We start from the raw sequence: 25846 nt of genomic DNA on the forward strand, positions 1-25846 counted from the left end.
TGCATCATGGGAACCCCCCAGCAGTCTACGTCTATAGCAGCATAACTAAGGGATGGTTCAGGGTCACCTGATCCAGCCCTAACTATAAGCTTTAGCAAAAGGAAAGTTTTAAGCCTAATCTTAAAAGTAGAGAGGGTGTCTGTCTCCCTGATCTGAATTGGGAGCTGGTTCCACAGGAGAGGAGCCTGAAAGCTGAAGGCTCTGCCTCCCATTCTACTCTTACAAACCCTAGGAACTACAAGTAAGCCTGCAGTCTGAGAGCGAAGCGCTCTATTGGGGTGATATGGTACTACGAGGTCCCTAAGATAAGATGGGACCTGATTATTCAAAACCTTATAAGTAAGAAGAAGAATTTTAAATTCTATTCTAGAATTAACAGGAAGCCAATGAAGAGAGGCCAATATGGGTGAGATATGCTCTCTCCTTCTAGTCCCGTCAGTACTCTAGCTGCAGCATTTTGAATTAACTGAAGGCTTTTTAGGGAACTTTTAGGACAACCTGATAATAATGAATTACAATAGTCCAGCCTAGAGGAAATAAATGCATGAATTAGTTTTCAGCATCACTCTGAGACAAGACCTTTCTGATTTTAGAGATATTGCGTAAATGCAAAAAAGCAGTCCTACATATTTGTTTAATATGCGCTTTGAATGACATATCCTGATCAAAAATGACTCCAAGATTTCTCACAGTATTACTAGAGGTCAGGGTAATGCCATCCAGAGTAAGGATCTGGTTAGACACCATGTTTCTAAGATTTGTGGGGCCAGTACAATAACTTCAGTTTTATCTGAGTTTAAAAGCAGGAAATTAGAGGTCATCCATGTCTTTATGTCTGTAAGACAATCCTGCAGTTTAGCTAATTGGTGTGTGTCCTCTGGCTTCATGGATAGATAAAGCTGGGTATCATCTGCGTAACAATGAAAATTTAAGCAATACCGTCTAATAATACTGCCTAAGGGAAGCATGTATAAAGTGAATAAAATTGGTCCTAGCACAGAACCTTGTGGAACTCCATAATTAACTTTAGTCTGTGAAGAAGATTCCCCATTTACATGAACAAATTGTAATCTATTAGACAAATATGATTCAAACCACCGCAGCGCAGTGCCTTTAATACCTATGGCATGCTCTAATCTCTGTAATAAAATTTTATGGTCACAGTATCAAAAGCAGCACTGAGGTCTAACAGAACAAGCACAGAGATGAGTCCACTGTCCGAGGCCATAAGAAGATCATTTGTAACCTTCACTAATGCTGTTTCTGTACTATGATGAATTCTAAAACCTGACTGAAACTCTTCAAATAGACCATTCCTCTGCAGATGATCAGTTAGCTGTTTTACAACTACCTTTCAAGAATTTTTGAGAGAAAAGGAAGGTTGGAGATTGGCCTATAATTAGCTAAGATAGCTGGGTCAAGTGATGGCTTTTTAAGTAATGGTTTAATTACTGCCACCTTAAAAGCCTGTGGTACATAGCCAACTAACAAAGATAGATTGATCATATTTAAGATCGAAGCATTAAATAATGGTAGGGCTTCCTTGAGCAGCCTGGTAGGAATGGGGTCTAATAAACATGTTGATGGTTTGGATGAAGTAACTAATGAAATAACTCAGACAGAACAATCGGAGAAAGAGTCTAACCAAATACCGGCATCACTGAAAGCAGCCAAAGATAACGATACGTCTTTGGGATGGTTATGAGTAATTTTTTCTCTAATAGTTAAAATTTGTTAGCAAAGAAAGTCATGAAGTCATTACTAGTTAAAGTTAATGGAATACTCAGCTCAATAGAGCTCTGACTCTTTGTCAGCCTGGCTACAGTGCTGAAAAGAAACCTGGAGTTGTTCTTATTTTCTTCAATTAGTGATGAGTAGAAAGATGTCCTAGCTTTACGGAGGGCTTTTTTATAGAGCAACAGACTCTTTTTCCAGGCTAAGTGAAGATCTTCTAAATTAGTGAGATGCCATTTCCTCTCCAACTTACGGGTTATCTGCTTTAAGCTACAAGTTTGTGAGTTATACCACGGAGTCAGACACTTCTGATTTAAAGCTCTCTTTTTCAGAGGAGCTACAGCATCCAAAGTTGTCTTCAATGAGGGTGTGTAAAACTATTGACGAGATACTCTATCTCCCTTACAGAGTTTAGGTAGCTACTCTGCACTGTGTTGGTATATGGCATTAGAGAACATAATGTTGTATGGCTGGGGGGGCCTGGCTGCTGGTTTGTTTGCCTTTTGTGTTTCCTCCCAGGTGGCATGCATTTGGACTGAGTGGCTGTGTTGCTGAGGCTGTTAGGACTTCACCCTGATCACCTGCGACTCGTCAGGACTCACAGCTGAGGTGCATCTGGAGGGATTGGAGTATGTTGGCATTAAGACTGAAGTGCACAGTGTGCATTTGCCAGAGACTCGACCTTGTGACCAGACGGGTGAGATCGTCGTCTTGGGAGCCATCTCATCAGCAGCGGACGCTGAGAATGTCCAGGTTTGATGCACGGTCTGTGAAAGAGGAGAGGGTGAGGTCTCACGCTCGTCAGCACACTTCCTGAGGTACGTTGGATTTTGTGACTAACAGTTATACAGTCAGTAAATGTGGTGTCCCTCACACCTTATTGTATTGAGCTGTATGTTAGTCATGTATCAGCTTCCACTGCGGTGGTGATTTGTGAACGAGATGTTCCATGCCTGCAGGTTGGAAGCTGATCAGTAATCAAGCCAGGAAGTGTTTGCTGTTTGTACACCTTTAAGTGTTGTGTGTAGAGTGTGGACTCACATAATGGTTCCTTCTCTCACAGACTCGGTTGTTGCGGCCACCTGGGGGGTGTCGGCGGGGTCCTTGGGTCCGAAACAGCTTCTGGCTCCGGACCATTAGCGCTGCTGGGAGCGCACCACGCCAGACCGCACCTTTTATTATTATGATCACTGTTATGTATTAAATTCAGTTAGCCTTTGTACCGTGCTACTTATTCATACTGGGTCCTTCAACGCTGGTCGGTTCTCCGAGCTGCGTCCGACACATAACAGTAGTCTCTGGCCAAACATCACGGACCCAGCGGTAGCAGAGACGGTAACGCGGGAAGGCGGCAGCAGACGTTCAGTGGTTATCCGGATCAGTTGGGGCTCTCCGCCCGGAAGGTGCGTGTTTGAGAACCCATTACTGGATATAATTTGTGCTCTCTTGCAGCCGTGTTCCTGTGTTGTGCCTTATCCGTGGGTCGTGGTGGAGTGTGACTGGCGACAGCTTCGCGTCACACTCCGACCGGATAAGAGGTTTAAACGGGAGCTGCAAGAGTGCGGTTGTAATGGGTTCACGCGCACGGCGGAGCTCTGTTAGCACGGGTCGCTGGGCTTCCTGTGCTACAGTCGTAGCCCCATTTCCCCGGATAAAAGGTAACTACTGCGTCTGTTGTTTCAGCTCCGGCGTTATTTAGTTGAGCACATTTTGGTTGTGTTGCACACAGCTGCGCACGAAGATGCAGCTCGTTTGTTTTTTGTCACCAAAGGGGGTTTTTCATTTTTTAGCACTCTGGTTCCCCCTTGTGGTGACTGAATCACGGTACCGTCAAGCTCTTGAGTAGGAACAGGTGTGTTCCATTTGGTTGAGCTTGACGGTATAACTCACTGATTTGTTTTGTGTTGGTTCATTTTGTGTGGGTGTTTTTGAGTGGGTTTTTGTGGGCTTTTTTTTTTTGTTGTCCACTGTTTGTCTGGGGGTGTGATCCTGCGGCCTTTGTTACACACAAAAAAAAAAAAGGAAAGACGGGGACCCAAACAACTGTGTGTTGGTCTTTTTTTTTTCTTTTGTTTCTTTTTGTTTCCCCCTCCCGGGGTTAGATGGAACGGTCCCCTGGGGGGTGATGGGGTGGTATTTGGGTTGTTTTTTGTTTTTGTTATGCCCTCTCTTCTCCTCTGACTCCAGCCGGGTGTGCCGTAGTGTCGGCATTGCTGGAGGGGTGCAGTTAGGTTGTACTGGGCGTTTCCCGGGTGGCCTCTGCACCCGGGAGGGGGGGGGGGGGTTTGGGGTTTTTGTTTTTGTTTTTCCTCCCCCAGTTTCCGCCCTCAGGGTTTGACTGTGGTGTCCTCTGGGGGGGAAAAGGCGTTGGGTCCATCTGGCCGTGGGCGGCCGGGGCTGGGTCCATTGGTCGTGTGGGGAGGCGTCTCCTGGGGTTGACGAGTGGTCCTCTGGGGGGCGCTGGTAGTCCCCGTGGGTGACGGTGGATCCCAGAGGGACCTCGGCCGTGGTTATTACTCCTGGAGCTGGCGGGTGGCCCTCTGGGGGGTGTTGGTCCCTGCGTGTCGTTTGGGGGGGAGGAGGGGTTTTTTTTTTGGCATTTTTGTTTGTGTGTTTACATGGGGTTGTTTTTCTTTTCTCCCCTTCCCTGGGGTTTGATGGAACGGTCCTCTGGGGGGGGGGGTGTTTTAGTATTTTTGTTTGTAGGCTTGGGTTTGGGTTGTTTTTCCTTTCTCCCCTTCCCTGGGGTTTGATGGGACGGTCCCCTGGGGGGGGGGGGGGGGGGATGTTTTGGTTGTTTTGTTTTTGACTAATCACACGTTTGGTTAAAGGCTGACCGCACAGGTGTAGGAACTCCTGGCCACACCTGTGCTAAGACTGTCAGAAACAAAGGCAAAGATGCAGCCAGTTCAACCAGTCTGTTGGAGGACTAACGCGGACGTGGTTTCCAGCCATGGTCCCTGGAGGGGGGTGTTTCTCCTGGGCCAGGTGTGTGGTCGCCGGGAGGCTTCCCGTGAGGGTGGGGTACTGTTGTATGGCTGGGGGGGCCTGGCTGCTGGTTTGTTTGCCTTTTGTGTTTCCTCCCAGGTGGCATGCATTTGGGACTGAGTGGCTGTGTTGCTGAGGCTGTTAGGACTTCACCCTGATCACCTGCGACTCGTCAGGACTCACAGCTGAGGTGCATCTGGAGGGATTGGAGTATGTTGGCATTTAAGACTGAAGTGCACAGTGTGCATTTGCCAGAGACTCGACCTTGTGACCGGGTGAGATCGTCGTCTTGGGAGCCATCTCATCAGCAGCGGACGCTGAGAATGTCCAGGTTTGATGCACGGTCTGTGAAAGAGGAGAGGGTGAGGTCTCACGCTCGTCAGCACACTTCCTGAGGTACGTTGGATTTTGTGACTAACAGTTATACAGTCAGTAAATGTGGTGTCCCTCACACCTTATTGTATTGAGCTGTATGTTAGTCATGTATCAGCTTCCACTGCGGTGGTGATTTGTGAACGAGATGTTCCATGCCTGCAGGTTGGAAGCTGATCAGTAATCAAGCCAGGAAGTGTTTGCTGTTTGTACACCTTTAAGTGTTCTGTGTGTAGAGTGTGGACTCACATAATGGTTCCTTCTTTCACAGACTCGGTTGTTGCGGCCACCTGGGGGGTGTCGGCGGGGTCCTTGGGTCCGAAACAGCTTCTGGCTCCGGACCATTAGCGCTGGGAGCGCACCCAGACCGCACCTTTTATTATTATTATGATCACTGTTATGTATTAATTCAGTTAGCCTTTGTACCGTGCTCTACTTATTTCATACTGGGTCCTTCAAACGCTGGTCGGTTCTCCGAGCTGCGTCCGACACATAACACATACAACAGGAAGCCTGCTTACAAAAAAGTGCATCTGTGACTATATGCTTTTTAAATTTACTAAATTGTAGCAAAAAATATAAAAAACAAATGTTGAACACTTTAAAAACAACAGACATTATGTCTTGGTGATCAATATTGTTTAGAAAGTAATTAGCCTACCTTTTTTCATGAAGTTTATGCCTACGTACAGAACAGAGTCCACATGGGCGTAAGCATTTTTCCTGCATAACTTATACTGAGATCCTGATTTCATTTCTTTATAATCATTTCTTGATAATCCAAAAAGTGACCTCTAAACACAGTTGAACCTTTGGGAAATAGTGTCCCTGTGTCATCCATTACCTCATCTGGTAAGAGAATAGAACTTGCATATGAACAAGAAATAGTCATAGATTTAGATCATAGATCAGCGCTTTCTGCATCTGATGCAGATGGAAAGTGCTATGTAAATGCAGTCCATTTGCCATTTATTTAGATTGAATTCTTTGTGGAACAAAGTGTTGTTATGCTGTCCTCTGTCCCTTTCAGTTAGATCTTTTTTCATCAGGGTCCAAGCCTCTGTTTTGGTTTTTATCCAAATGCATTAGATGAGCTTCTATGAATGACTTGAACTTAATTCTGAGAACCTTTCACATAATAATTACTTGGTGTCCTGTAAATATTACTTTCTGAGTTCATAACTTATTTGTCATATTTGATAATTAAATATGCCGTAAGTGAGAAGAAACATAAGTGAGAAGAAAATATTCTTTCTCTCCTCAAGTTCTAAAAATGGTATTCCATATTGTTGATGATTGTTCAAATGTCGGTGTTTGTAGAATCTTAATGTATTTTTCTGTGCTAAAATTATTTAATTAAAATTTATTTGTTGGTGTCTGACAGTATTGTACGAGTTTAATATTATATTTATTAATATATATTTATTTATAATTATTTATATTAATATTAATGTTAATATATAATTAATATTTATAATGTAGTATAATATGATAAATTATTCTAATTCCAAGTATAATGAAGTAGGGTTTTTTTATTTGTTTATTTATTTTGTTAATAATGACTTCTTATGTTATAGGTCAACCTTCCATCTGAGTGTTGCTACACTGCACTTTCAGTGAGGTGACTTCTCTCTAAGTATTGTCTTCTTTGGGTTCTTCACAGGAAGTGGAGCCACTGCAGTGGTCCAAGCAGCATATTGTAAGCCTAGAAAGGAGAAGGTGGCCATCAAACGCATTAACCTGGAAAAGTGTCAAACTAGTATGGATGAACTCCTGGTGAGTAACTACAATAAGTGTTTTTACTGTATGGTGTGAATGTTCTTTATCTGCTCTGTCTGTGTGCAGGACTGTGCAGTTGGATTCCTGCGCAAGTGTTAGAGGATGCTTTATATTGGACATTCATTTTGGACACTTGGGACTTTAATCACACATGAATTTAGTTTTAGCAAACACAACATTTTATGTGCAAGCAAAAGAAAAAAAACACACATAACAAAACAAAAAAAACAATCCAATTTGAACAGCATGCATTGAGGACACTGCTGATAAGGTATAATTATTCAAGTAATTGGATGTAGCAGGGGTGGTGGCCAAGTGGTTAGTGTGCTTGGTTTCAGTGCAGAAGGTTCCCGATTCAAACCCCTGCCACATTTCTCCATGTAATGTGGAGACATGTACCATTGTCGTAACTGACTTTGTGGGCAAATGCTCACATTTAGTGGTGTCTGTCTGCTGATCAACTCTACAGTTGTTTGCAGAAGTTTGGGCACCCCTGATAATTTTCATGATTTTCCTTTATAAGTCATTGGTTGTCTAGATCAGAAATTTCAGTTAAATATATCATATAGCAGACAAACAAACTGATATTTGAGAAGTGAAATAAAGTTTCTAGTATTTACAGAAGGAGTGTAATAATTATTTAAGCAAAATTGGGCAGGTGCATAAATTTGGGCACCCTTGTCATTTATTGATTTGATTACATGTATCACTGATTATTGGAACACAAAATTGGTTTGGTAAGCTCATTGACCCTTGACCTCCTTACACAAGTAATTGAATTATGAGAAAGGGTATTTAAGGTGGCCATTTGCAAATTTCTCCTCTTTGCATCTCTTCTAATGAGTGGCAACACGGGAGCTTGTTCAACATCATGGTTTAGGGGAAGGATACAAAAAAAACTATCTCAGATTTCAGCTGTCAGTTTCCACTGTGAGGAACATAGTGAGGAAATGGAAGACCACAGGCACAGTACTAGTTAAGGCCCGAAGTGGCAGGCCAAGAAATATCTCAGATAAGCTGAAGGGAAGGATGGTGAGGACAGTCATAACCCACAGACCTGCTCCAAAGATGTACAACATGATCTTGCTGCAGATAGTGTCTCTGAGCATCGTTCAACTATACAGTGCACTTTGCACAAGGAGATGCTGTAATGCAGAGGAAGCCTTTTCTGCGTACATGCCACAAACAGTCGCTTGAGGTATGTTAAAGCCCATTTGGACAAGCCAGCTTTATTTTGGAATAAGCTGCTGTGGACTGACAAAACAAGGGGCAGTATGCATGGCTGAAAAAGAACACAGCATTCCAAGAAAAACACTTGTTGCCTAGAGTAAAATTTGGAGGTGGTTCCATCATTCTGTGAGGCTGTGTGGCCAGTGCAGGTACTAGAAATCTTGTTAAAGTTGAGGGTCACATGAATTCCAGTTAATATCAGCAGATTGTTGAGAACCAATGTTCATGAATGAGTGACAAAGTTGAAGTTGCGCTGGGTAGTTAGGGATTCTAACTAGCCAGTACTTAAAGAACATGTCACAGACCTGACCTTATTCCTATCTTTGGCTTATGTTAAAAGTGTCTTGGACTGGTTGCTTAATGGTGACATAACCTAGGTTACTCTACAGTCCACAGAGGCACTTTATCGTCCTGATTTAGGTTTGGGCAAGCTTTAAGTGTGAGCTGTTACGAATGATTGTGCTGCCTCATTCAACTCAGTTCTTTTTTCAGTACAGATCTGGATCAGATAATACTTAAGACTTGACAGCTCCAAATTTGTTTCCTGCCCATCTCAAAGTGTAAAATAGATATCATTAATTTAATGCTTTGCTCCTCACTCTGCTCTCTTCTTTTTCCCTGTGCAGAAAGAGATCCAAGCTATGAGCCAGTGCCACCACCCAAATATCGTGTCTTATTATACTTCCTTTGTGGTGAAGGATGAACTGTGGCTGGTGATGAAGCTGCTTAGTGGTGGTAAGCAAACTTTGCTGTTGCCTTAACTGTTCATAGCTGGTAACCTGTCTTTTATTTTTATTTATTTAATTTGAGGTGAAATTAGGTTGGGTTTGGATTATTTATCTATGGGGCAAGAAAACCGTAATGGTCTAAACATGCATTTCAAAGTAGATTCAAGTGGCTGCTAAGTACATTGATTGTGCACATAAAATACAGAATAAAGAGAACTACAGATAACAGTTGCTTAAAAATCATAATAATAGTCACTTCTCTCAGGATAAAAGTGCAAGTATGAGAAGTATGGACATCTAACAGACTTGATAATAGAAAAACTACACTGGTAACAAGTCACTCTGTAACAGAAAAAGGAAAAGGATCCATTTGTAATCATGGAATACAATCATGGAATCATGGAATACAATGTGAAGTAACTAATGAATTTCATAAAATGTATCGAAGAAAGCCAGAACTGTTGCGGCCACATCTCTGTGGGTGACACACCTAGTTTTGGCTTTGTTGCGCTAATGGTTTGTATTCCATGGGCGTAACAATTACTGTGTTGTACCAGCTCCTTATGTGTCAAATGTCACTCCTATCACTGAGCATGTTATGGGAATCAGACTTGGGCATTCTTTGGGTAATGTGCAGTATTCCAGACTTCAAGATCACATGTCTGCACACAACCTGAGTAGCAGATTTATAAACATGAACAGGGCAAATGACCTGAATGGAATGTAGGAGTTAATTCTCAATGACCCTGAAAGCTTCCAGAGATTACTTTGGAGTCAGCACAGGATTTGATGTTTGATCTTTGAGGGCACTCTGAAAATTCTCCAGAGGGGTCTTATTGCATGGCTCGGTGGGAATTCTGGGCTGGAAAAGGAGGTGGAAAACAGGCTGTGATGGCACTCAGGGTGAGCAATGGGACACTTCCTTAGAAGAATCTGAAAGCAGGTGATGCTCAGTCTGTGGTCTAGAATCTTTGTTTTGCTTACAGGGGAATTAAAGCACTTTATTCCTCAATACCTATACCTCATCCCATTGCAGATAGCAAGTGATGGTATTGTCTTTACATATTTGGGAGAAAGACTGGAAGAAAGAACTTGAAAAGAAAGAATCTTTGCCTGGATTGCAATAACTGCAGAGATATACACCTCTGGTTCCTAGGGTCATTCTAAGAGTATTCCAGCCCATTATTTGTCACTGATAGACCAGAGGAGGTGTGACCTCTTGCCTAAGTATTCAACCGACAATTGCATCCTAGATCTGTGTCCATTCAGTGCAAGAGTATATCCCTACAGTGTTTATTTGCAGCCTATGTTGATTTTTGCACAGTGCATGATTTGGTTCAGTGGCCTGCTTTCTGAGACAACCTGAGAATTTGTGGAATCTCCGGTAAGTTGCTAGACATTATGGTCAGCCTATACACAAGGACTATGAGTGGTGTGTGGAGTGGGGACAAAGTCTCTGATGTTTTCCCAGGTAATTCTGGTATTTATCAAAGATGTGGTCTGGCTCCTCCTCTGTTTAATGTTTGCATGAATTGTTTGATAAAGTTATGCAACCAGTGACTACGTTTACATGCCGTTAATATTCGGGTTAAGGTCAATATTCCGGTTTCTGAATCATTAGGAATAACCCATTTACATGCAGACAGTTTCTCCTGTATACATGGTCATTGGTATCATTTGGAATATCCCCATCTAAACAGCGATGCATGTCTTCCACCACCACTTGATTTGGTCTGGCATTTGTGCAAATCTTGCCACGTGTAATCCTGCTTCGTGCAAAACCCCTCACTACACACTTTATACACTTTCCTCAAACAGGCATTAACATTTTCTCACTTTTCTCTCCTGTGTAAACACGCTCTTTTTTTCTTCTGGGCGAGAAGATTATAAATAGACACACGCAGAACACAATACACGTGCTGTCCCTTCACTCACTGCCTCTGGGGGTACGGATGCGGGACCCGCAAAGAATCCAAGTCATGGCCACGGAGCTCTGCGGCTGCGGTATACAGAGACCCTGTGGCGCTGTGGAGTTTTTCCGCACGAAATCTATCCTTGCGGGCTGCCTCCGCATCAAAACAGAGCGCGTAGCCTCTGGACCTGTTGCCACAGTTGGCGCAGCTCCGCACAGCAGGGGGGTGGGCGGTGTGAGTGGCCCGCTGCGGCGTTTACCGAGCCCGCAGACTCAATAAGCGCATCGGAGGCAGAGCAATCGCGGTGATGCTGACCGGTGCTGCGACCGGCCCGCCTGATAAGAACGCAGAGCACAATGCTCTGTTTATCTCTGCTTCTGTAGTGTCCGGTGGGTTGCGCGCGCCGCATACAAGTAGTTGCTATACTTAAAAGACCAAGATTCCTTGTGGATAGGACATGCGCCGAACACAAAATAATGTTTCTTTCTATGGGGATATCCTGATGCACATTTATATGACCTGATATTCAGGTTAGAAAAGGAGTAACCCAGGGGTCTTATTTGGGTTTTTAAAACCGGAATATGAGTATATTCTGGTTTTTGCGGGTGTTTACATGGCCGTGGGCAACTGGGTTATTGCTAATATTCTGGTTATGAAGGTGTTATTGGCTGCATGTAAATGTAGTAAGTGACTTAGGTGCCCATTGTAGGAAAGGTTCATTTTGTGGAATCATTGAATGCCCTGATTGCATCACCTATGAAGAATGTTTGTAACAGGGAATAGTGCATGGGTTTGGGGATAATCCTGGATCATGACTAAGATTCAGGCTTTCAGTGATTTGTTGGATGCTGAAGTGTACCTGTATGCAGTGAAACTGTTGAAAGATGCACTTATCTCGACAGTGACATTCATGTCTCTGGGTCTGACGCCGTTGAGATCAAGAGATGCGTGGGAACATCCCATGGAATCATGACGTCACTGGGCGGAGTTTTTGGTGACACTGATACCTTTGCCAGAGGATGAAAGCCTGTGTGTTTGGGGTCTTGGTGCTTTCTGTCTGACGCTAAGTATTGACCTAAGGCAGCTGTGCCCACCCTGTTCCTGGAGAGCCCCTGCCCTGCATGTTTGCTAACTCTCCCTGTTCCACTTCCAGGCAATTAACTCCATGAGGTGTGCTTAGCTAATCAAGAGCTTGATGACACCACTTTTTAAAAATCCAGTATGACTCGAGTAGGTCGACGTGGAAAATTTGCAGGGCAAGGGCTCTCCAGGAACAGGGTTGGTGACAACTGTGCTAGGAGAATATGAAATGCATAGTTAAGGTACAGCAGGAGTCACCAACTCTGTTCCGGGAGAGGCCCTGCCCTGCAAATTTTCCACACCTGATATATATATATTTTTTTTAAGTGGTGTCTTCCAGTTCTTGATTGGCTGAGCACATCTGATGGAGTCGAAGATGGAGAATTAGAAAACATGGAGGGCAGGGGCCTTCCAGGAACAGAGTTGGGCACAGCTGACCTAAGGCAACAACTGGTACCTTTGGAAGCTGGGGGATCCATGGGTACCACGGGAATGTCTTTGTCAGACAAATAGCTTTGGGAGATTTGGATGAGGCATGTGGCATGCGTCTGTGTTTTTTGTTGCTTCCAAACATAACTTGGCATGCAAGTGCTTCAGTTTTGAAGATTCCAACTGGTGGCAAAGGCCAAGGGGATGCCCAGCAAATGGATATGTATATACTTGTGGGAGGTGGTGGGTGGGACAGTGGTCTGCCTAGAGGGTTGATAACCAGGAGCCAGGGGAGTTCCATAGTGTGCTGGATGTGGTGATGCGTGACACCAACGCATGCCATCTGACTCTAGTTTAAAGTAAATGTTAATTTTATTTATTAATCTATTTATTTTGTTTTAAACAAACAACAAACCAGCAGATTTTTTGCTCCGTTTTAAATTATGAAACATGTTTTTTTTTTTTTTTTTTTTTTTTTTTGGTACTCTGCTCTTTTTTTTTTTACGTGACTCTTACTCATTTAACTGAAAATAATGTTTTGTTTGGTGGCGTTTCCATACCTGTATACCATAATTTCTGGGCTGTAGAGCGCACCAGAATATATGCTGCACCCATCAATTTTAAAAAGAAAAAACAAATTGTACATAAATAGGCCCTACTTGTTTATAAGTAGCAGGTCTCCACATTGTAACATGCGATATTTACACAGAAAGATGATAGACAGAAAATTTTTTAAACTTTTAATTAAATATGTACCATAAATGCTTTTTTTTTCTTGAAGGTGTTACACGTAAATATTCACCAGCACGGCCTCCAGCGCACGCACGGTGGCATGCAGTGTCTCTCCTCCACATGGAGAACTGTATAAATTTAACTTTTTTTCTTTGTGGATCATGAGATAATTTCATTGCGTGCAGCCAGGATCGCCTGTTGTCTGTGGTAAATGAGACGTTAATGAGGCCCTGTGACTTTTTCAACTTGTGGCGCAAAGACAGAGACCCAGTGGGGGTGGGCAGAAGACTTCGCTGACTTATCTCACGGAGCAAAATGCCAGAGAGGGACTTTTCTTCAGCCACGACAAGGAATTAAGTATTTTCAGATGTCGTTTTCCAAAATCAGCAGTCTTTATGTGGATAATTTTTCTTCAGGACATGTTGATGAATCCACTAAAATGAACAGGTAAGATGTTATATTTACTTTGTGGTGAATTTACACTGCATGAGCACCGCAGCTTTCAGCCAATCAATGCACAGCAGCAATTGATGTATTTTGACTATGAGAAAGCCTGTAAAAATCCATAAATTAGCTGCATCATTGTTTAAGCGTGTGAAAAAAGTAGCAGCTTCTAGTATGGAAATTACGGTAAATTCTTTAACTTTGTACAACATTTGTTTTTTTACGCAGCATGTGAGTGACCCTGCAGCAGTACAGAAATTACCTGATACTGCCAGTGTGTTATGATATCATTCTGACTCTGTCTCAGGCTCAGTGTTGGATATCATCAAGCATATTATCTCTCGCGGTGAGCACAAAACAGGAGTGTTGGATGAAGCCAGCATAGCCACCATCCTGAAGGAAGTGTTGGAGGGTTTGGAGTACCTTCACAAAAATGGACAGATTCATCGGTGAGCTTCAACATCAAAGAATTGTGTGTGTGTGTGTGTGTGTGTGTGTGTGTGTGTGTGTGTGTGTGTGTGTGTGTGTGTGTGTGTGTGTGTGTGTGTGTGTGTACACACTGGATAAGTGGATTTTATATTTTCCTATCATTTGCTTATGTCTCTGCTCACTGTGGCCCAGTTGTCCATCTGTGTCCACAAGCTTTAGGATTGAACTAGTTCTTTTGCTTTCATGACGATCAGGGTTTTTCAGTATTTAGCCAACTGTAAATGAGTAATTCCCAAGTTACATTAAAATTCCTCCCAGGAACACTGTATGCAAGTCACACACTCCACACTTGCAAATAATAGTGATTGCACTGTGTTCTTGAAACTAGTGTAGTATGTTACTTCAGATGCACATGTTTTTTTTATTTGGTTTTGACTAATATAACTAGTATAATTTAGTGTATTTTTGCCTGTGGCAAAAATATGGCCTTTGGGTATTGCAAAGACTTTGTCTGTCTGTCTTTCTTTCTCTCTCTCTCTGTCTGTGCTCAGCATAAGTCCAATCCTATTACAGCCAGGGTCTTCCAATTCACTGGGAACATTCTTGGGACACAGACTGTGGACAAGTTCAAAGATGGCTAACCTTGGCCTATTTTAAGTGGTCAAAAGGTCGCATTCTTTCCACACACTCTTTCATTGATTACATGCTCATATGGCGAGGGTAATTTAGCATTATGTGTTATATTAATTTAATTTTAATTACTGTTTTTTTTCTGGAGTATAAGTGGTATATTTTTTCACTAGTTTGGGAGGTCCTGCAACTTCTACACTGGTGCAACTTGCATACCGAAAAATCACGTTCATTATTATTAATAATTATAATAGCTACTTGTATAGGGCTTTTCCACAAATCAAAGCACTAAAAACTCTAAAATAAAAGAATAAATGCCAATAATATAAAGCGCACTACAACAATGAACAAAAATCCTAAACTGAAGAGCTTATAATAACAGAAAAAATGTGACGTGTGACTTACATATTGTTTTTTTTTTCCTTTTCAACAGGCATTGTTTGACAGGTGTAACTTACACTCTGGAAAATACAGAATTTTAATTTACGAAGCAATTTCTGATATCTTGTACCTGAAAGGTGCTGTGTAAATAAACTGAGGATTTATAGGTCTGATTCCAAATTGTTCCTGAGTGCAAGTATTCTTGAACAGGAAAATGAACCCCAAGCTCCTCAGCCTTGTGGCACATTGCCCCACACATTCCACACTGTAGTAAATAAAGATATAGGGGGAAAAAGCTTACATTCTCAGAGCATGCAAAATTTTACAATGGTGGTAACTAGATTGGAGCTATGACCCCACATGTAGTTTGCAACATCACATGCACACAGGCAGGATGGATGAGGATCTAGCAGATGAAGATGCAGCTTTAACATGCAGGGTTAAAGATGTGTGTCTGTCTGTACAAATTAACTACTCCTGCATTTGTTCATTTATCCACTTGCGTGTTAATGTTAATTTCTGTGGCTTTATGTTTTAATTACCTATTCTTCATTGACAGGGATCTAAAGGCTGGAAATATTCTTCTTGGGGATGATGGTTCAGTCCAAATCGCTGGTATGGCTATTTCTCTGCATCTTCTCTCAACTTGAACTCAAGATTTCTTTATAGGGGCACTCTTGAATCAGTATAGGCAGTAGTGTCTCTTTTCAGATATACAAATCCTACCTTGTTGGGGCTGAAGTATACTTGCTTTTTAGCCATGTTTGTATAGACAACCAGGTGCTTTGTAACGTAATTGTACACAGTTCCTTATCTATAATACATGTTAATAGAAGATTCCACCAGAAGGTTCACTAGGGGGCACGCCAGGGAACATGGACTGTGTTGAACTTCCAGATTTGCATCAAGTACTAAAATTTTACTGAGGTCTTGTCAGCTGTTCGTGTACAACAGCAATGACGTGTGGGCATGTAGCATTCATTTCTGTGATGTATGCTGCATCTGGTATGCTTCTGACCGTCAATCAGGTGGAGCTTTCCAATTGAATAATCATGAGTTTTTTTCCCATTTTCCTGTTCTCATCGCCAAGACTGGAGCCCTGTGTGTGGTAGCCCTCGGAACAGACAAATCTGAACATGACATAATGACTGATCAGGGGGACGGGATCCAGTTTGAAGCATTTCTTGCTTCAGGGCTGATTGTGTGGTGGCTGATTTATTTATTTGACACTTTTATGCATGGAATAAAAGTTAAAACTGTGACACCATTGTGAATGGATCATATGAAGTGGGTTTGAGCCGATAATACAACAGGTTAACATACATTGTCTAATATAGAGCTGAAATAATTATGAAGATGGTTGTATTTCAAGCAGCTAAAACATAGCCACCCATCTTTGATGAATATTATTCAATCAACTTTTTTCCCTTTCTTTTTTCCTCATTCTTAGAGTTGATCCAAATTTACACTCATCTGTTCTGCATGTCTCACCAAACGACCTGACACAACATTTTTTACTCTATATTTTAAACAAGTCCACAAGAAATGTAAAGCAATAGCAATATTTTATTTTCACAGTTCAAAGTGTTAAACAAATGAGCAGCAGCGACCACACGGCCAATGTTTCTCTGCAGAGCACTTGGGATGAAACCATGTTTTTTGCATTTTGTTGCTCTAACCACCTTCATGATTGTCTTCCCAGATTTTGGGGTTAGTGCCTTTTTAGCAGCAGGAGGAGACATGACTAGGAACAAGGTCCGTAAAACATTTGTTGGGACGCCGTGCTGGATGGCACCAGAAGTCATGGAGCAGGTGGGCAGCTTACTTTTGTATGTTTGTTTTTCATTCTTTTTTTTCTATTTCTTTTTTTTTTTTGTGTGTGTAATTCACTTTTTAGTGTTATTCAAAAAAAAAAAAATTATACAGAAACACTTTCTACAAGATGAAAATAATTAATGCAGTTGCAACACTGAAATATTTTCTTTCTCCAGAGGCTATTGCCTGTCCTGTCAAATGTCATGTGGCTCTTGGTGGGTTCCCTCACTGTCTTTTTTTTGCATGGCCGCTCAGATTTTGAGAACTGCCTGCCCCACACAGATTTACCATACAGTAACCTACTGTTTGTATTTTTTAATGACTGATGTAAATGACATATATGACATATTCAATGACTTGGAAATGTTCATGTATCCATCCCCTGACTTGCCTAAACTAAACTGGGAAAACTGAATTGTTATATCAAAGGGTGTCATTACCCATAGTCTTACCTTGGCTTTGATATTTTTATTTAATTTATATCATTAGAGGTTTGCTTTCACTTTGAGTTTAAGAAGGATAATTTTAGAAATTTTAATACAGAGAAGCCCAAATTATATTTGTGTTTGACATGGCAAAAACAAATTCAAATGTGTAAACATCCAAGGTAGTGAATACTTTTGCAATGCACTGTAAGTTCTTTTGGTGTCTTTCACAGCAGATAAAATTTTCAGCATAACTTTTTTCCTTTAATAATGCAGTCCAGAATATCATAAGTAAATTATTGGTCTTCCTTGTCAGAGACATCTTAATGTTCATTCATCATTATCACTGTGTAACTGTGAACCATCATAGAGTTAAAAATTCTTGTGATTTTTACCCTAGGCCAACATATGGCCATTAGATATTGCGAAGGCCTTGCATCCATCCATCCGTCTGTCTGTGCTCAGCATAAGTCGAGTCTTATTACTGCCAGGGTTTTCAAATTCATAGGGAACATTCTTGGGACACAGACCTTGGACAAGTTCAAAGATGGCTAACCTTGACCTATTTTAAGAGGACACAAGGTCGCATTCTGTTTCCTGTGTTGATGCTCATATGGCTGAGGGTATTTTAGCATTGCTTTATATTTTTAAATTCATGTTTTGAATAGCATTGAAGCATTTAAGACTGCTTTGTAATTTTCGTGCCATGGCAGTGATTAGATCTATCTTGCATATTGCTGATGCTGATACTGATCCAGGTTTTAGTGTCTTTCATAGTCCATAACTGTAATGTATTATTTTCTGGCCTATTGTGTAAAAGATCTGGGTCATTCCATGCCAAATGGGTCAAATTTTAAAAAATTCCCCACATGACCCCTTCCAAAAAAAAAAACAAAAAAAAATTGTACTTGTTCCCCAGCCAGAGAAATGGAAATACCCCAAGTTTTAATGAGCCAGCTCTAATACTTTAAGCACCGGAGCAGTTTCAAAATCGCAGCATTTTTGTTCTTATTTGAAAAAAGCACTTTCTGACCAAATTTGGAGAGCAATATAGCCTGGCCAAATTAAGTGAAACCCTTCAAACTTACCATTTTAGGTAAAATCATACTGGAAAAGCCATATCTGGCATCAAAACAATGATATCTGGCTTCATTTTTTATCCAGCTGTTCTTAAAAACTGCCAAAAATGGTATTTTTTCTACACGAGGTATGACTTTGAGCATGCACTATGTCAAAATAGATTAATGCCCACACTTCTCCTTACAGGCATAGACTCTCATGAATCAGTTACAACACCAGAATGTTTCATTTTTCCATTTCAGCCAAAATTGTGCTTGTGAGGGAAAAATTAAAATCGTGCAATTTCGATTTTTCGCAGAAATACCCTCTAATTGACCACAAAAATCACCAGGTGAGCAATTGATTAAAAAATTGAAATTTCAACCATGCAATTATATGGATGTAAAGATGATATATACTAAATTTCAAGTTTGGGCAAAAATATTTCTATTTCAATTATTTTTTTTACAATAGGCAATATTGTGTGAAATCGCACATTGACTATATGGTGTTAAGTCTTAATCATTGGGCTATAAATGTGAATATATAGTTATTACATAACAACTATAATAATTATACAATTATTTTAACTTGATAAACTGTATTGCTGATGGATGCAACAGCACAGGGTACCCAAATGAATGATAATTTTGACAATTCCCCAGAAAAAGGTCAGGCTATATTTAGAATTTTCCAGAAGGTGGGATTAATTGAACAACCTAATTTCAACCTGGTTTCCCAGAAATGGGTCAAAGAATTTCAGGGAATTCTGACCATTGCCTAATCATATTCTCATCAATCATGGAGGCAAAATGTGCTCTAGGGTTGACTTTGCAAGATGAATGTCATCGAAAGACATTTTGGAAGACAGTTGGTTTTCACAATTTTGTTGATTTGAGTGATGCTGGTGCTCGCAAGTACAGTCTGAATGACAGTGATCAGAACAAAGTTGAGTCACTTCTCCCAGGGTTTTTGCACACATAACATGCATACTGATGACAAATATTATAGTAGCTGATTTACTATTAGCCTTTTTGCCTGTGCTGTGTCTGCAGAAAACACGTTTTCCTGTACATAACCCAAGAACATAGTTTTCGGACATGATGGCTTTGTTTGGTATACATGGTATACCTAGATTAAGAGCACTCTGTTTGCAAATGTGTGCATTTTAAAGATTATGTAGGAAATATTACTTGTTCACTGCGTATTTAACTATTAAATAAATATAAGAAATGAATCATTCAGGTAAACCTTGAAAGTATTTTTATATTACATGACATTGTACGTATATCATGTGTTGGATCTGTATTCATAAAAATTATGACTTTTCAGAAAAATCATAAATATATAAATATTTCTTGCCCAAACTTGAAATTTAGTATATATAATCTTTACATCCATATAACTGCATGGTTGAAATTTCAAATTTTGTCAGTTGCTGACCTGGTGATTTTTGTGGTCAATTATGGGTATTTTTTGGGAAAAATCGAAATTGTGTAACTTAAATTTTTCTCTTGCAAGCAAAATTTAAGCTGAAATGCAAAATTGAAACATTCTGGCATTGGAACTAGTTCATGAGAACCTATGCCTGTAAAGAGAAGTGTGGGTATTTATCTATTTTTACACAGTGCATGCTCAAAGTAAGACCTTGTTTAGAAAATATACCGTTTTTGGCAGTATTTAAGAACAGTTGGATAAAAAATGAAGCCAGATATCATTGTTTTGATGCCAGATATGGCTTTTCCAGTATGATTTTGCCTAGGATACTATGTTTGAGGGGTTTCACTTAATTTGGCTAGGCTATATTGCTCTCCAAAGTTGGCCAGAAAGTGCTTTTTTCAAATAAGAACAAAAATGCTGTGATTTTGAAACAGCTCCTGTGCCTAAAGTATTAGAGCTGGCTCATTAAAACTTGGGGTATTTCTATTTCTCTGGCTGGGGAGCAAGTGCAGTGTTTTCACTTTTTTTGGAGGGGGTCATGTGGGGACCACTGGCTGACTTGGCATGGAATGACCCTTCTTGAAGTCTTCAGATAATTCAAAATGCATCTGTTAGAATTTCAACTTGGAAATTACATCATGTGTATTGGTCTTGCTTTACTGGCTCCTTGTGATTGCGAGAGCAGATTTAAGGTTTTGTTGTTGACATATAAAATATTGAGTGGTTGTGCATCCTCTTATCTTACAGAACTTATTACACCTTATGTACATCATGTGACCTGTTGTCAGGTTGCAGGCTTACTGTGTGTTCCCAAGGCCGCCCATTTTGTGGAATAAACTTTTCGTGAACATTAGACAGTCTGATGTGGAGATTTTATTCAAATTGCGATTTAAAACACTTTTCTTTTTGGTCCTTTTTTGTCTTCTGTAATTAATAACTTATTTTAATTTACAAAGTCTGGAACTGTCCTTATTTTAAATTATTTTGCATATTTATTTGGATTTATTCAATGCTAAATTTTTCCTGTTAGCATTTTGCATTTTAATTAGACTTGTTATAAAGTATTGGCGGCCATGAAAGTGTTATGTCAGTACATTTGTTATTGATATTTGTTTTTGCAAATGGAGGATGAGCATTTTGATCTGTTGTATTCTGCAGGTTCGTGGCTATGATTTCAAGGCAGACATCTGGAGTTTTGGGATAACAGCCATCGAACTGGCCACTGGAGCTGCGCCGTATCACAAATACCCACCAATGAAGGTAACTGCAGTGTGTTCTGTGTTATGATAATGTAACAAGTGTGTGTGGGGAGGATGTAAAATTTTATGTTTGTGCATGTTTCAGTGGCCTTCCATGCTCTCGTTCAGTGTTTTTTTTTTTTTTTTTTGTGAACTTGAAACTAGTTGATAAAACAACTTGAGCAATTTTAATGGCATTTAAAAGCTGGTGCACTTAATGGTGCATATAATGCATCCGGAAACTATTCACAGCATTTTGCTTTTTCCACATTTTGTTATGTTACAGCCTTATTCCAAAATGGAGTGAGTTCATTTTTTTCTCTCAAAGTTCTACCCACCACAACCCATAATGAATGAAAAAGGGTTTTTATTTATTTATTTATTTATTTGGGGGGGGGGGGGTCACAAATTTCTTAAAAATAAAAAACTAAGAAATCACATGTACGTAAGTATTTACACCCTTTATTCAATACTTTCTTGATACTCCTTTGGCAGCATTTACAGCCTCAAGTCTCCTTGAATTTGATGCCACAAGCTTGGTGCACCTATCTTTGGCCAGTTTTGCCCATTCCTCTTTGCAGCACCTCTCAAGTTTCCATCAGGTTGGATGGGGAGCGTCGATGCACAGCCATTTTCGGATCTCTCCAGAGATGCTCAATCGGATTCAGGTCTGGGGTCTGGCTGGGCCAATCAAGGACATTCACAGTTGTCCTGAAGCAACTCCTTTGATATCTTGGCTGTGTGTTTAGGGTCATTATTCTGCTGAAAGATGAACTGTCACCCCAGTCTGAGGCCAAGAGCGCTCTGGAGCAGGTTTTTATCCAGGATGTCTCTGTACATTGCTGCATTCATCTTTCCCTCAATCCTGACTTGTCTCCCAGTTCCTGCCACTGAAAAATGTCCCCACAGATGATGATGCCACCACCATGCTTCACTGTAGGGATGGTGCCTGGTTTCCTCCAAATATGATGCCTAACACTCACGCTAAAGAGTTCAGTCTTTGTGTGATCAAATCAGAGAATATTGTTTCTCATGGTTTGAGAGTCCTTTAGGTGCCTTTTGGCAAACTCCAAGCGGCCTGCCATGTGCTTTTTACTAAGGAGTGGCTTCCGTCTGGCCACTCTACCATACAGGTCTGATTGGTGGATTGCTGCAGAGATGGTTGTCCTTCTGGAAAGCTCTCTTCTCTCCACAGAGGAATACTGGAGGTCTGACACTGTGACCATTGGGTTCGTGGTCACCTCCCTGACTAAGGCCCTTCTCCCCCAATTGTTTAGACAAGCAGCCAGCTGTATGAAAGGTCCTACTGGATCCGCGCTTCTTTCATTTACGGTTGATGGAGGCCACTGTGGTCATTGAGACCTTTGAAGCAGCAGAAAAGTTTCTTTACCCTTTCACAGATTTGTACCTTGAGACAATCCTGTCTACAGACAATTCCTTTGACTTCATGCTTGGTTTGTGCTCTTAATGCACTGTCAACTCTGGGACCTTATATGTAGACAGGTGTGTGCCTTTCCAAATCATGTCCATTCAAATGAATTTACCCCAGGTGGACTCCAGTTAAGATGTAGAAATGTCTCAAGGAGGGTCAGTGGAAACAGGATGCACCTGACCTCAATTTTAAGCTTCACGGCAAAGGCTGTGAATACCTGTATAATGTAATTTCTTTTTTTTTTTTTTTTATTGTTGTTGGATTTTATAAATTTGCAAAAATCTAAAAAAAAAAACAACTTTTTTCACATGGTCATTGTACAATTTTGAGGAAAAAATGATTTAGTTAATTTTGGAATAAGGCTGTAACATAAAGTATGGAAAAAGTGAAGCACTTCTAATAAATTTTTACATGTCAGTGTGAAAATTGATTTCAAATTTTAGGGTTGCCAAGAGATATGTAGACTTGTTGAATAGATACTTGTGAATTAAAGCTAGACAGCTGCATATTTTTCTTGAAGTAGTTGCTGGCTTTCTTTCTGTTTTCTGTTGTTTCCCACTGAAAGAGATCTTTCGGTTTGTTTAGGTGCTGATGTTGACTTTGCAAAATGACCCTCCCTGTCTGGAAACTGGCATCACAGATAAGGAAATGGTGAAAAAATATGGCAAGTCTTTCCGGAAGATGATTTCACTGTGTTTGCAGAAAGATCCAGAAAAAAGGTCAGTTTTTACCCTTTTGTATTTTGTATTTTTTTTTTTTCCTATGGACAAAATTTAATGTGTGCCAAGTTTTAATTTTGCCTTTGAATTGACTCACCAGTTGTCACTTGTATAATAATGTGTTTCTTCAATTTAGGCCAACTGCTGCTGAATTGTTGAAGAATAAATTTTTCACAAAAGCCAAGGTGTGGAATATGTGACTATTAGGAAAAAATGGACTGAAAGTATTCTGTTCCTTTATAGAGGCTGTAAGATACATTTTTGCGTCTGTTACAGAATGATGAGTACCTGCAGGAGAAACTACTGCAGAAGGGCCCAACAATAACTGATCGCTCCAAAAAGGTTTTGCATGCATTCGTAATGCATTGTGCATTCAAAAATGTATTAATTTATAATGGCATGTTGGCATGTTGGGATACGGCCCCTTACAGTTTAGCTTCACCACTAAACAGGACTTAAATAATGGTTTTGGAATAGTTAAAAAAAAATAGAAAGGGGGGGGTATTTCAAAGTCTCATCTTTTTTTTTTTTTTTTTTTTTTTTTTTCTTTCTTTCTACTTCTCCTCCCTCCTTCTTCTTTCCCCTCACTGCATTGTGTAGGTGCGCCGTGTGCCAGGCTCTAGCGGCCGTCTCCACAAAACAGAGGATGGCGGATGGGAGTGGAGCGATGATGAGCTGGATGAGGAGAGTGAGGAGGGCAAAGCTGCTGTGGTAGCGCTGCGGGTGAGACTCTGAGCAGTGGCTTCTCCCCTGACTCAGTAACTTTGAAATATGGATATGGTACACTTTTGTCTTCTCTTTCTTTATTGTAAGCATGACTTTGGAGTGCTCCCCCCCCCCCCCCCCCCCCGGTCTGGCCAGACTACCAGTATAACAATGCCCCATTTGGCTGTATTGAAGAAAACGACTTGTAAATACAGAGCAAAAGGAAAGCTGTGATTTCCTGTAATGTGAAAAAATTGAGGTGTGTTACAGCGAGTAACACTGACTTGATTTTGATACTATCACATTAATGGTATGTTTCTCAACATATAAAACTTGTCACTTGTGAAATAGGTTACGTTTCATTATATTTCTCCCTGTAGACAATGTGTTTTGACCAGCAGATGCTGCTGTTCCTTTGATCAAGCCTTAACCAAGTTGGAATTTGATTTGTTGAGACCTTTTGGAACAGTGTGCATCTGCTTCAAGTTCATAATATTAAGCCCAGATAAACCATAACCAAAAAAAAAAAAGATTCTGTGATATAGAGAATTGTTAATCTGGCTCAAAATTTTTTCTTGATTCTGTTTACACTTGGTTTTAAAATTTCTTGGGTAATCTGATCACATTCCGAGACTTGGGACATGAAGCTGTTCACACCTGAGCCGGTCATGTCTCCACAGTGTCCTGCTGATTACTTATGTCTAGGTTTCGTTACTGCCTGTGTCATGCTTTAAGAAAGTCAAAGGGCCCTTGCTCAGTCACCAGATGAGCCTGTTTTTGTTTTTTTTTTCGTTTTTTTTTTTATTCACATACTAGCTAAGAAAGTTGGAATGTTTCAAGAATTAGTATACATGGATGGGTTTTCCAACTGTTGAAATTTGCAGGACAGTGCTCCTCTGTATTTATTTTTAAACTACTGCACATGGTCACAAAAACAATCTCCATGTCCTGAATTGGGAGACTTCTTGTCATGTCCTTGCTGGGGGCACATCAGAATACATTAGTATTTACATTGCAAAATATTAAGGATGCATGTAATGGGGAGTTTGGCTAATATTTATAGATACTGATCTTTTAAAGCTAATTTTCAATAAATCAATCAATCAATCAATTTTTTTATATAGCGCCAAATCACAACAAACAGTTGCCTCAAGGCGCTTTATATTGTAAGGCAAGGCCATACAATAATTATGTAAAACCCCAACGGTCAAAACGACCCCCTGTGAGCAAGCACTTGGCTACAGTGGGAAGGAAAAACTCCCTTTTAACAGGAAGAAACCTCCAGCAGAACCAGGCTCAGGGAGGGGCAGTCTTCTGCTGGGACTGGTTGGGGCTGAGGGAGAGAACCAGGAAAAAGACATGCTGTGGAGGGGAGCAAAGATCGATCACTAATGATTAAATGCAGAGTGGTGCATACAGAGCAAAAAGAGAAAGAAACAGTGCATCATGGGAACCCCCCAGCAGTCTACGTCTATAGCAGCATAACTAAGGGATGGTTCAGGGTCACCTGATCCAGCCCTAACTATAAGCTTTAGCAAAAAGGAAAGTTTTAAGCCTAATCTTAAAAGTAGAGAGGGTGTCTGTCTCCCTGATCTGAATTGGGAGCTGGTTCCACAGGAGAGGAGCCTGAAAGCTGAAGGCTCTGCCTCCCATTCTACTCTTACAAACCCTAGGAACTACAAGTAAGCCTGCAGTCTGAGAGCGAAGCGCTCTATTGGGGTGATATGGTACTACGAGGTCCCTAAGATAAGATGGGACCTGATTATTCAAAACCTTATAAGTAAGAAGAAGAATTTTAAATTCTATTCTAGAATTAACAGGAAGCCAATGAAGAGAGGCCAATATGGGTGAGATATGCTCTCTCCTTCTAGTCCCCGTCAGTACTCTAGCTGCAGCATTTTGAATTAACTGAAGGCTTTTTAGGGAACTTTTAGGACAACCTGATAATAATGAATTACAATAGTCCAGCCTAGAGGAAATAAATGCATGAATTAGTTTTTCAGCATCACTCTGAGACAAGACCTTTCTGATTTTAGAGATATTGCGTAAATGCAAAAAAGCAGTCCTACATATTTGTTTAATATGCGCTTTGAATGACATATCCTGATCAAAAATGACTCCAAGATTTCTCACAGTATTACTAG

The 25846-nt window shown here is 40.6% G+C and overlaps 1 protein-coding gene across 1 annotated transcript in view; it reads left to right on the plus strand.

Annotated features, from left to right (window-relative positions):
• Positions 1 to 6610: 6610 nt before the first annotated feature.
• LOC117521225 (serine/threonine-protein kinase OSR1-like) overlaps positions 6611 to 25846 on the plus strand; it is a 35226-nt gene continuing 15990 nt past the window's right edge. Inside the window, exons 1-11 of the mRNA XM_034182563.1 lie at positions 6611 to 6615; positions 6732 to 6870; positions 8730 to 8838; positions 13737 to 13878; positions 15429 to 15484; positions 16572 to 16681; positions 20767 to 20868; positions 22864 to 22997; positions 23134 to 23182; positions 23274 to 23339; positions 23598 to 23720. Coding sequence (XP_034038454.1) covers positions 6611 to 6615; positions 6732 to 6870; positions 8730 to 8838; positions 13737 to 13878; positions 15429 to 15484; positions 16572 to 16681; positions 20767 to 20868; positions 22864 to 22997; positions 23134 to 23182; positions 23274 to 23339; positions 23598 to 23720 — 1035 coding nt within the window. The remainder of the gene's footprint in view (positions 6616 to 6731; positions 6871 to 8729; positions 8839 to 13736; positions 13879 to 15428; positions 15485 to 16571; positions 16682 to 20766; positions 20869 to 22863; positions 22998 to 23133; positions 23183 to 23273; positions 23340 to 23597; positions 23721 to 25846) is intronic.

The sequence above is a fragment of the Thalassophryne amazonica genome, chromosome 12 (assembly GCF_902500255.1).
Source record: "Thalassophryne amazonica chromosome 12, fThaAma1.1, whole genome shotgun sequence".
NCBI lineage: Eukaryota > Metazoa > Chordata > Actinopteri > Batrachoidiformes > Batrachoididae > Thalassophryne > Thalassophryne amazonica.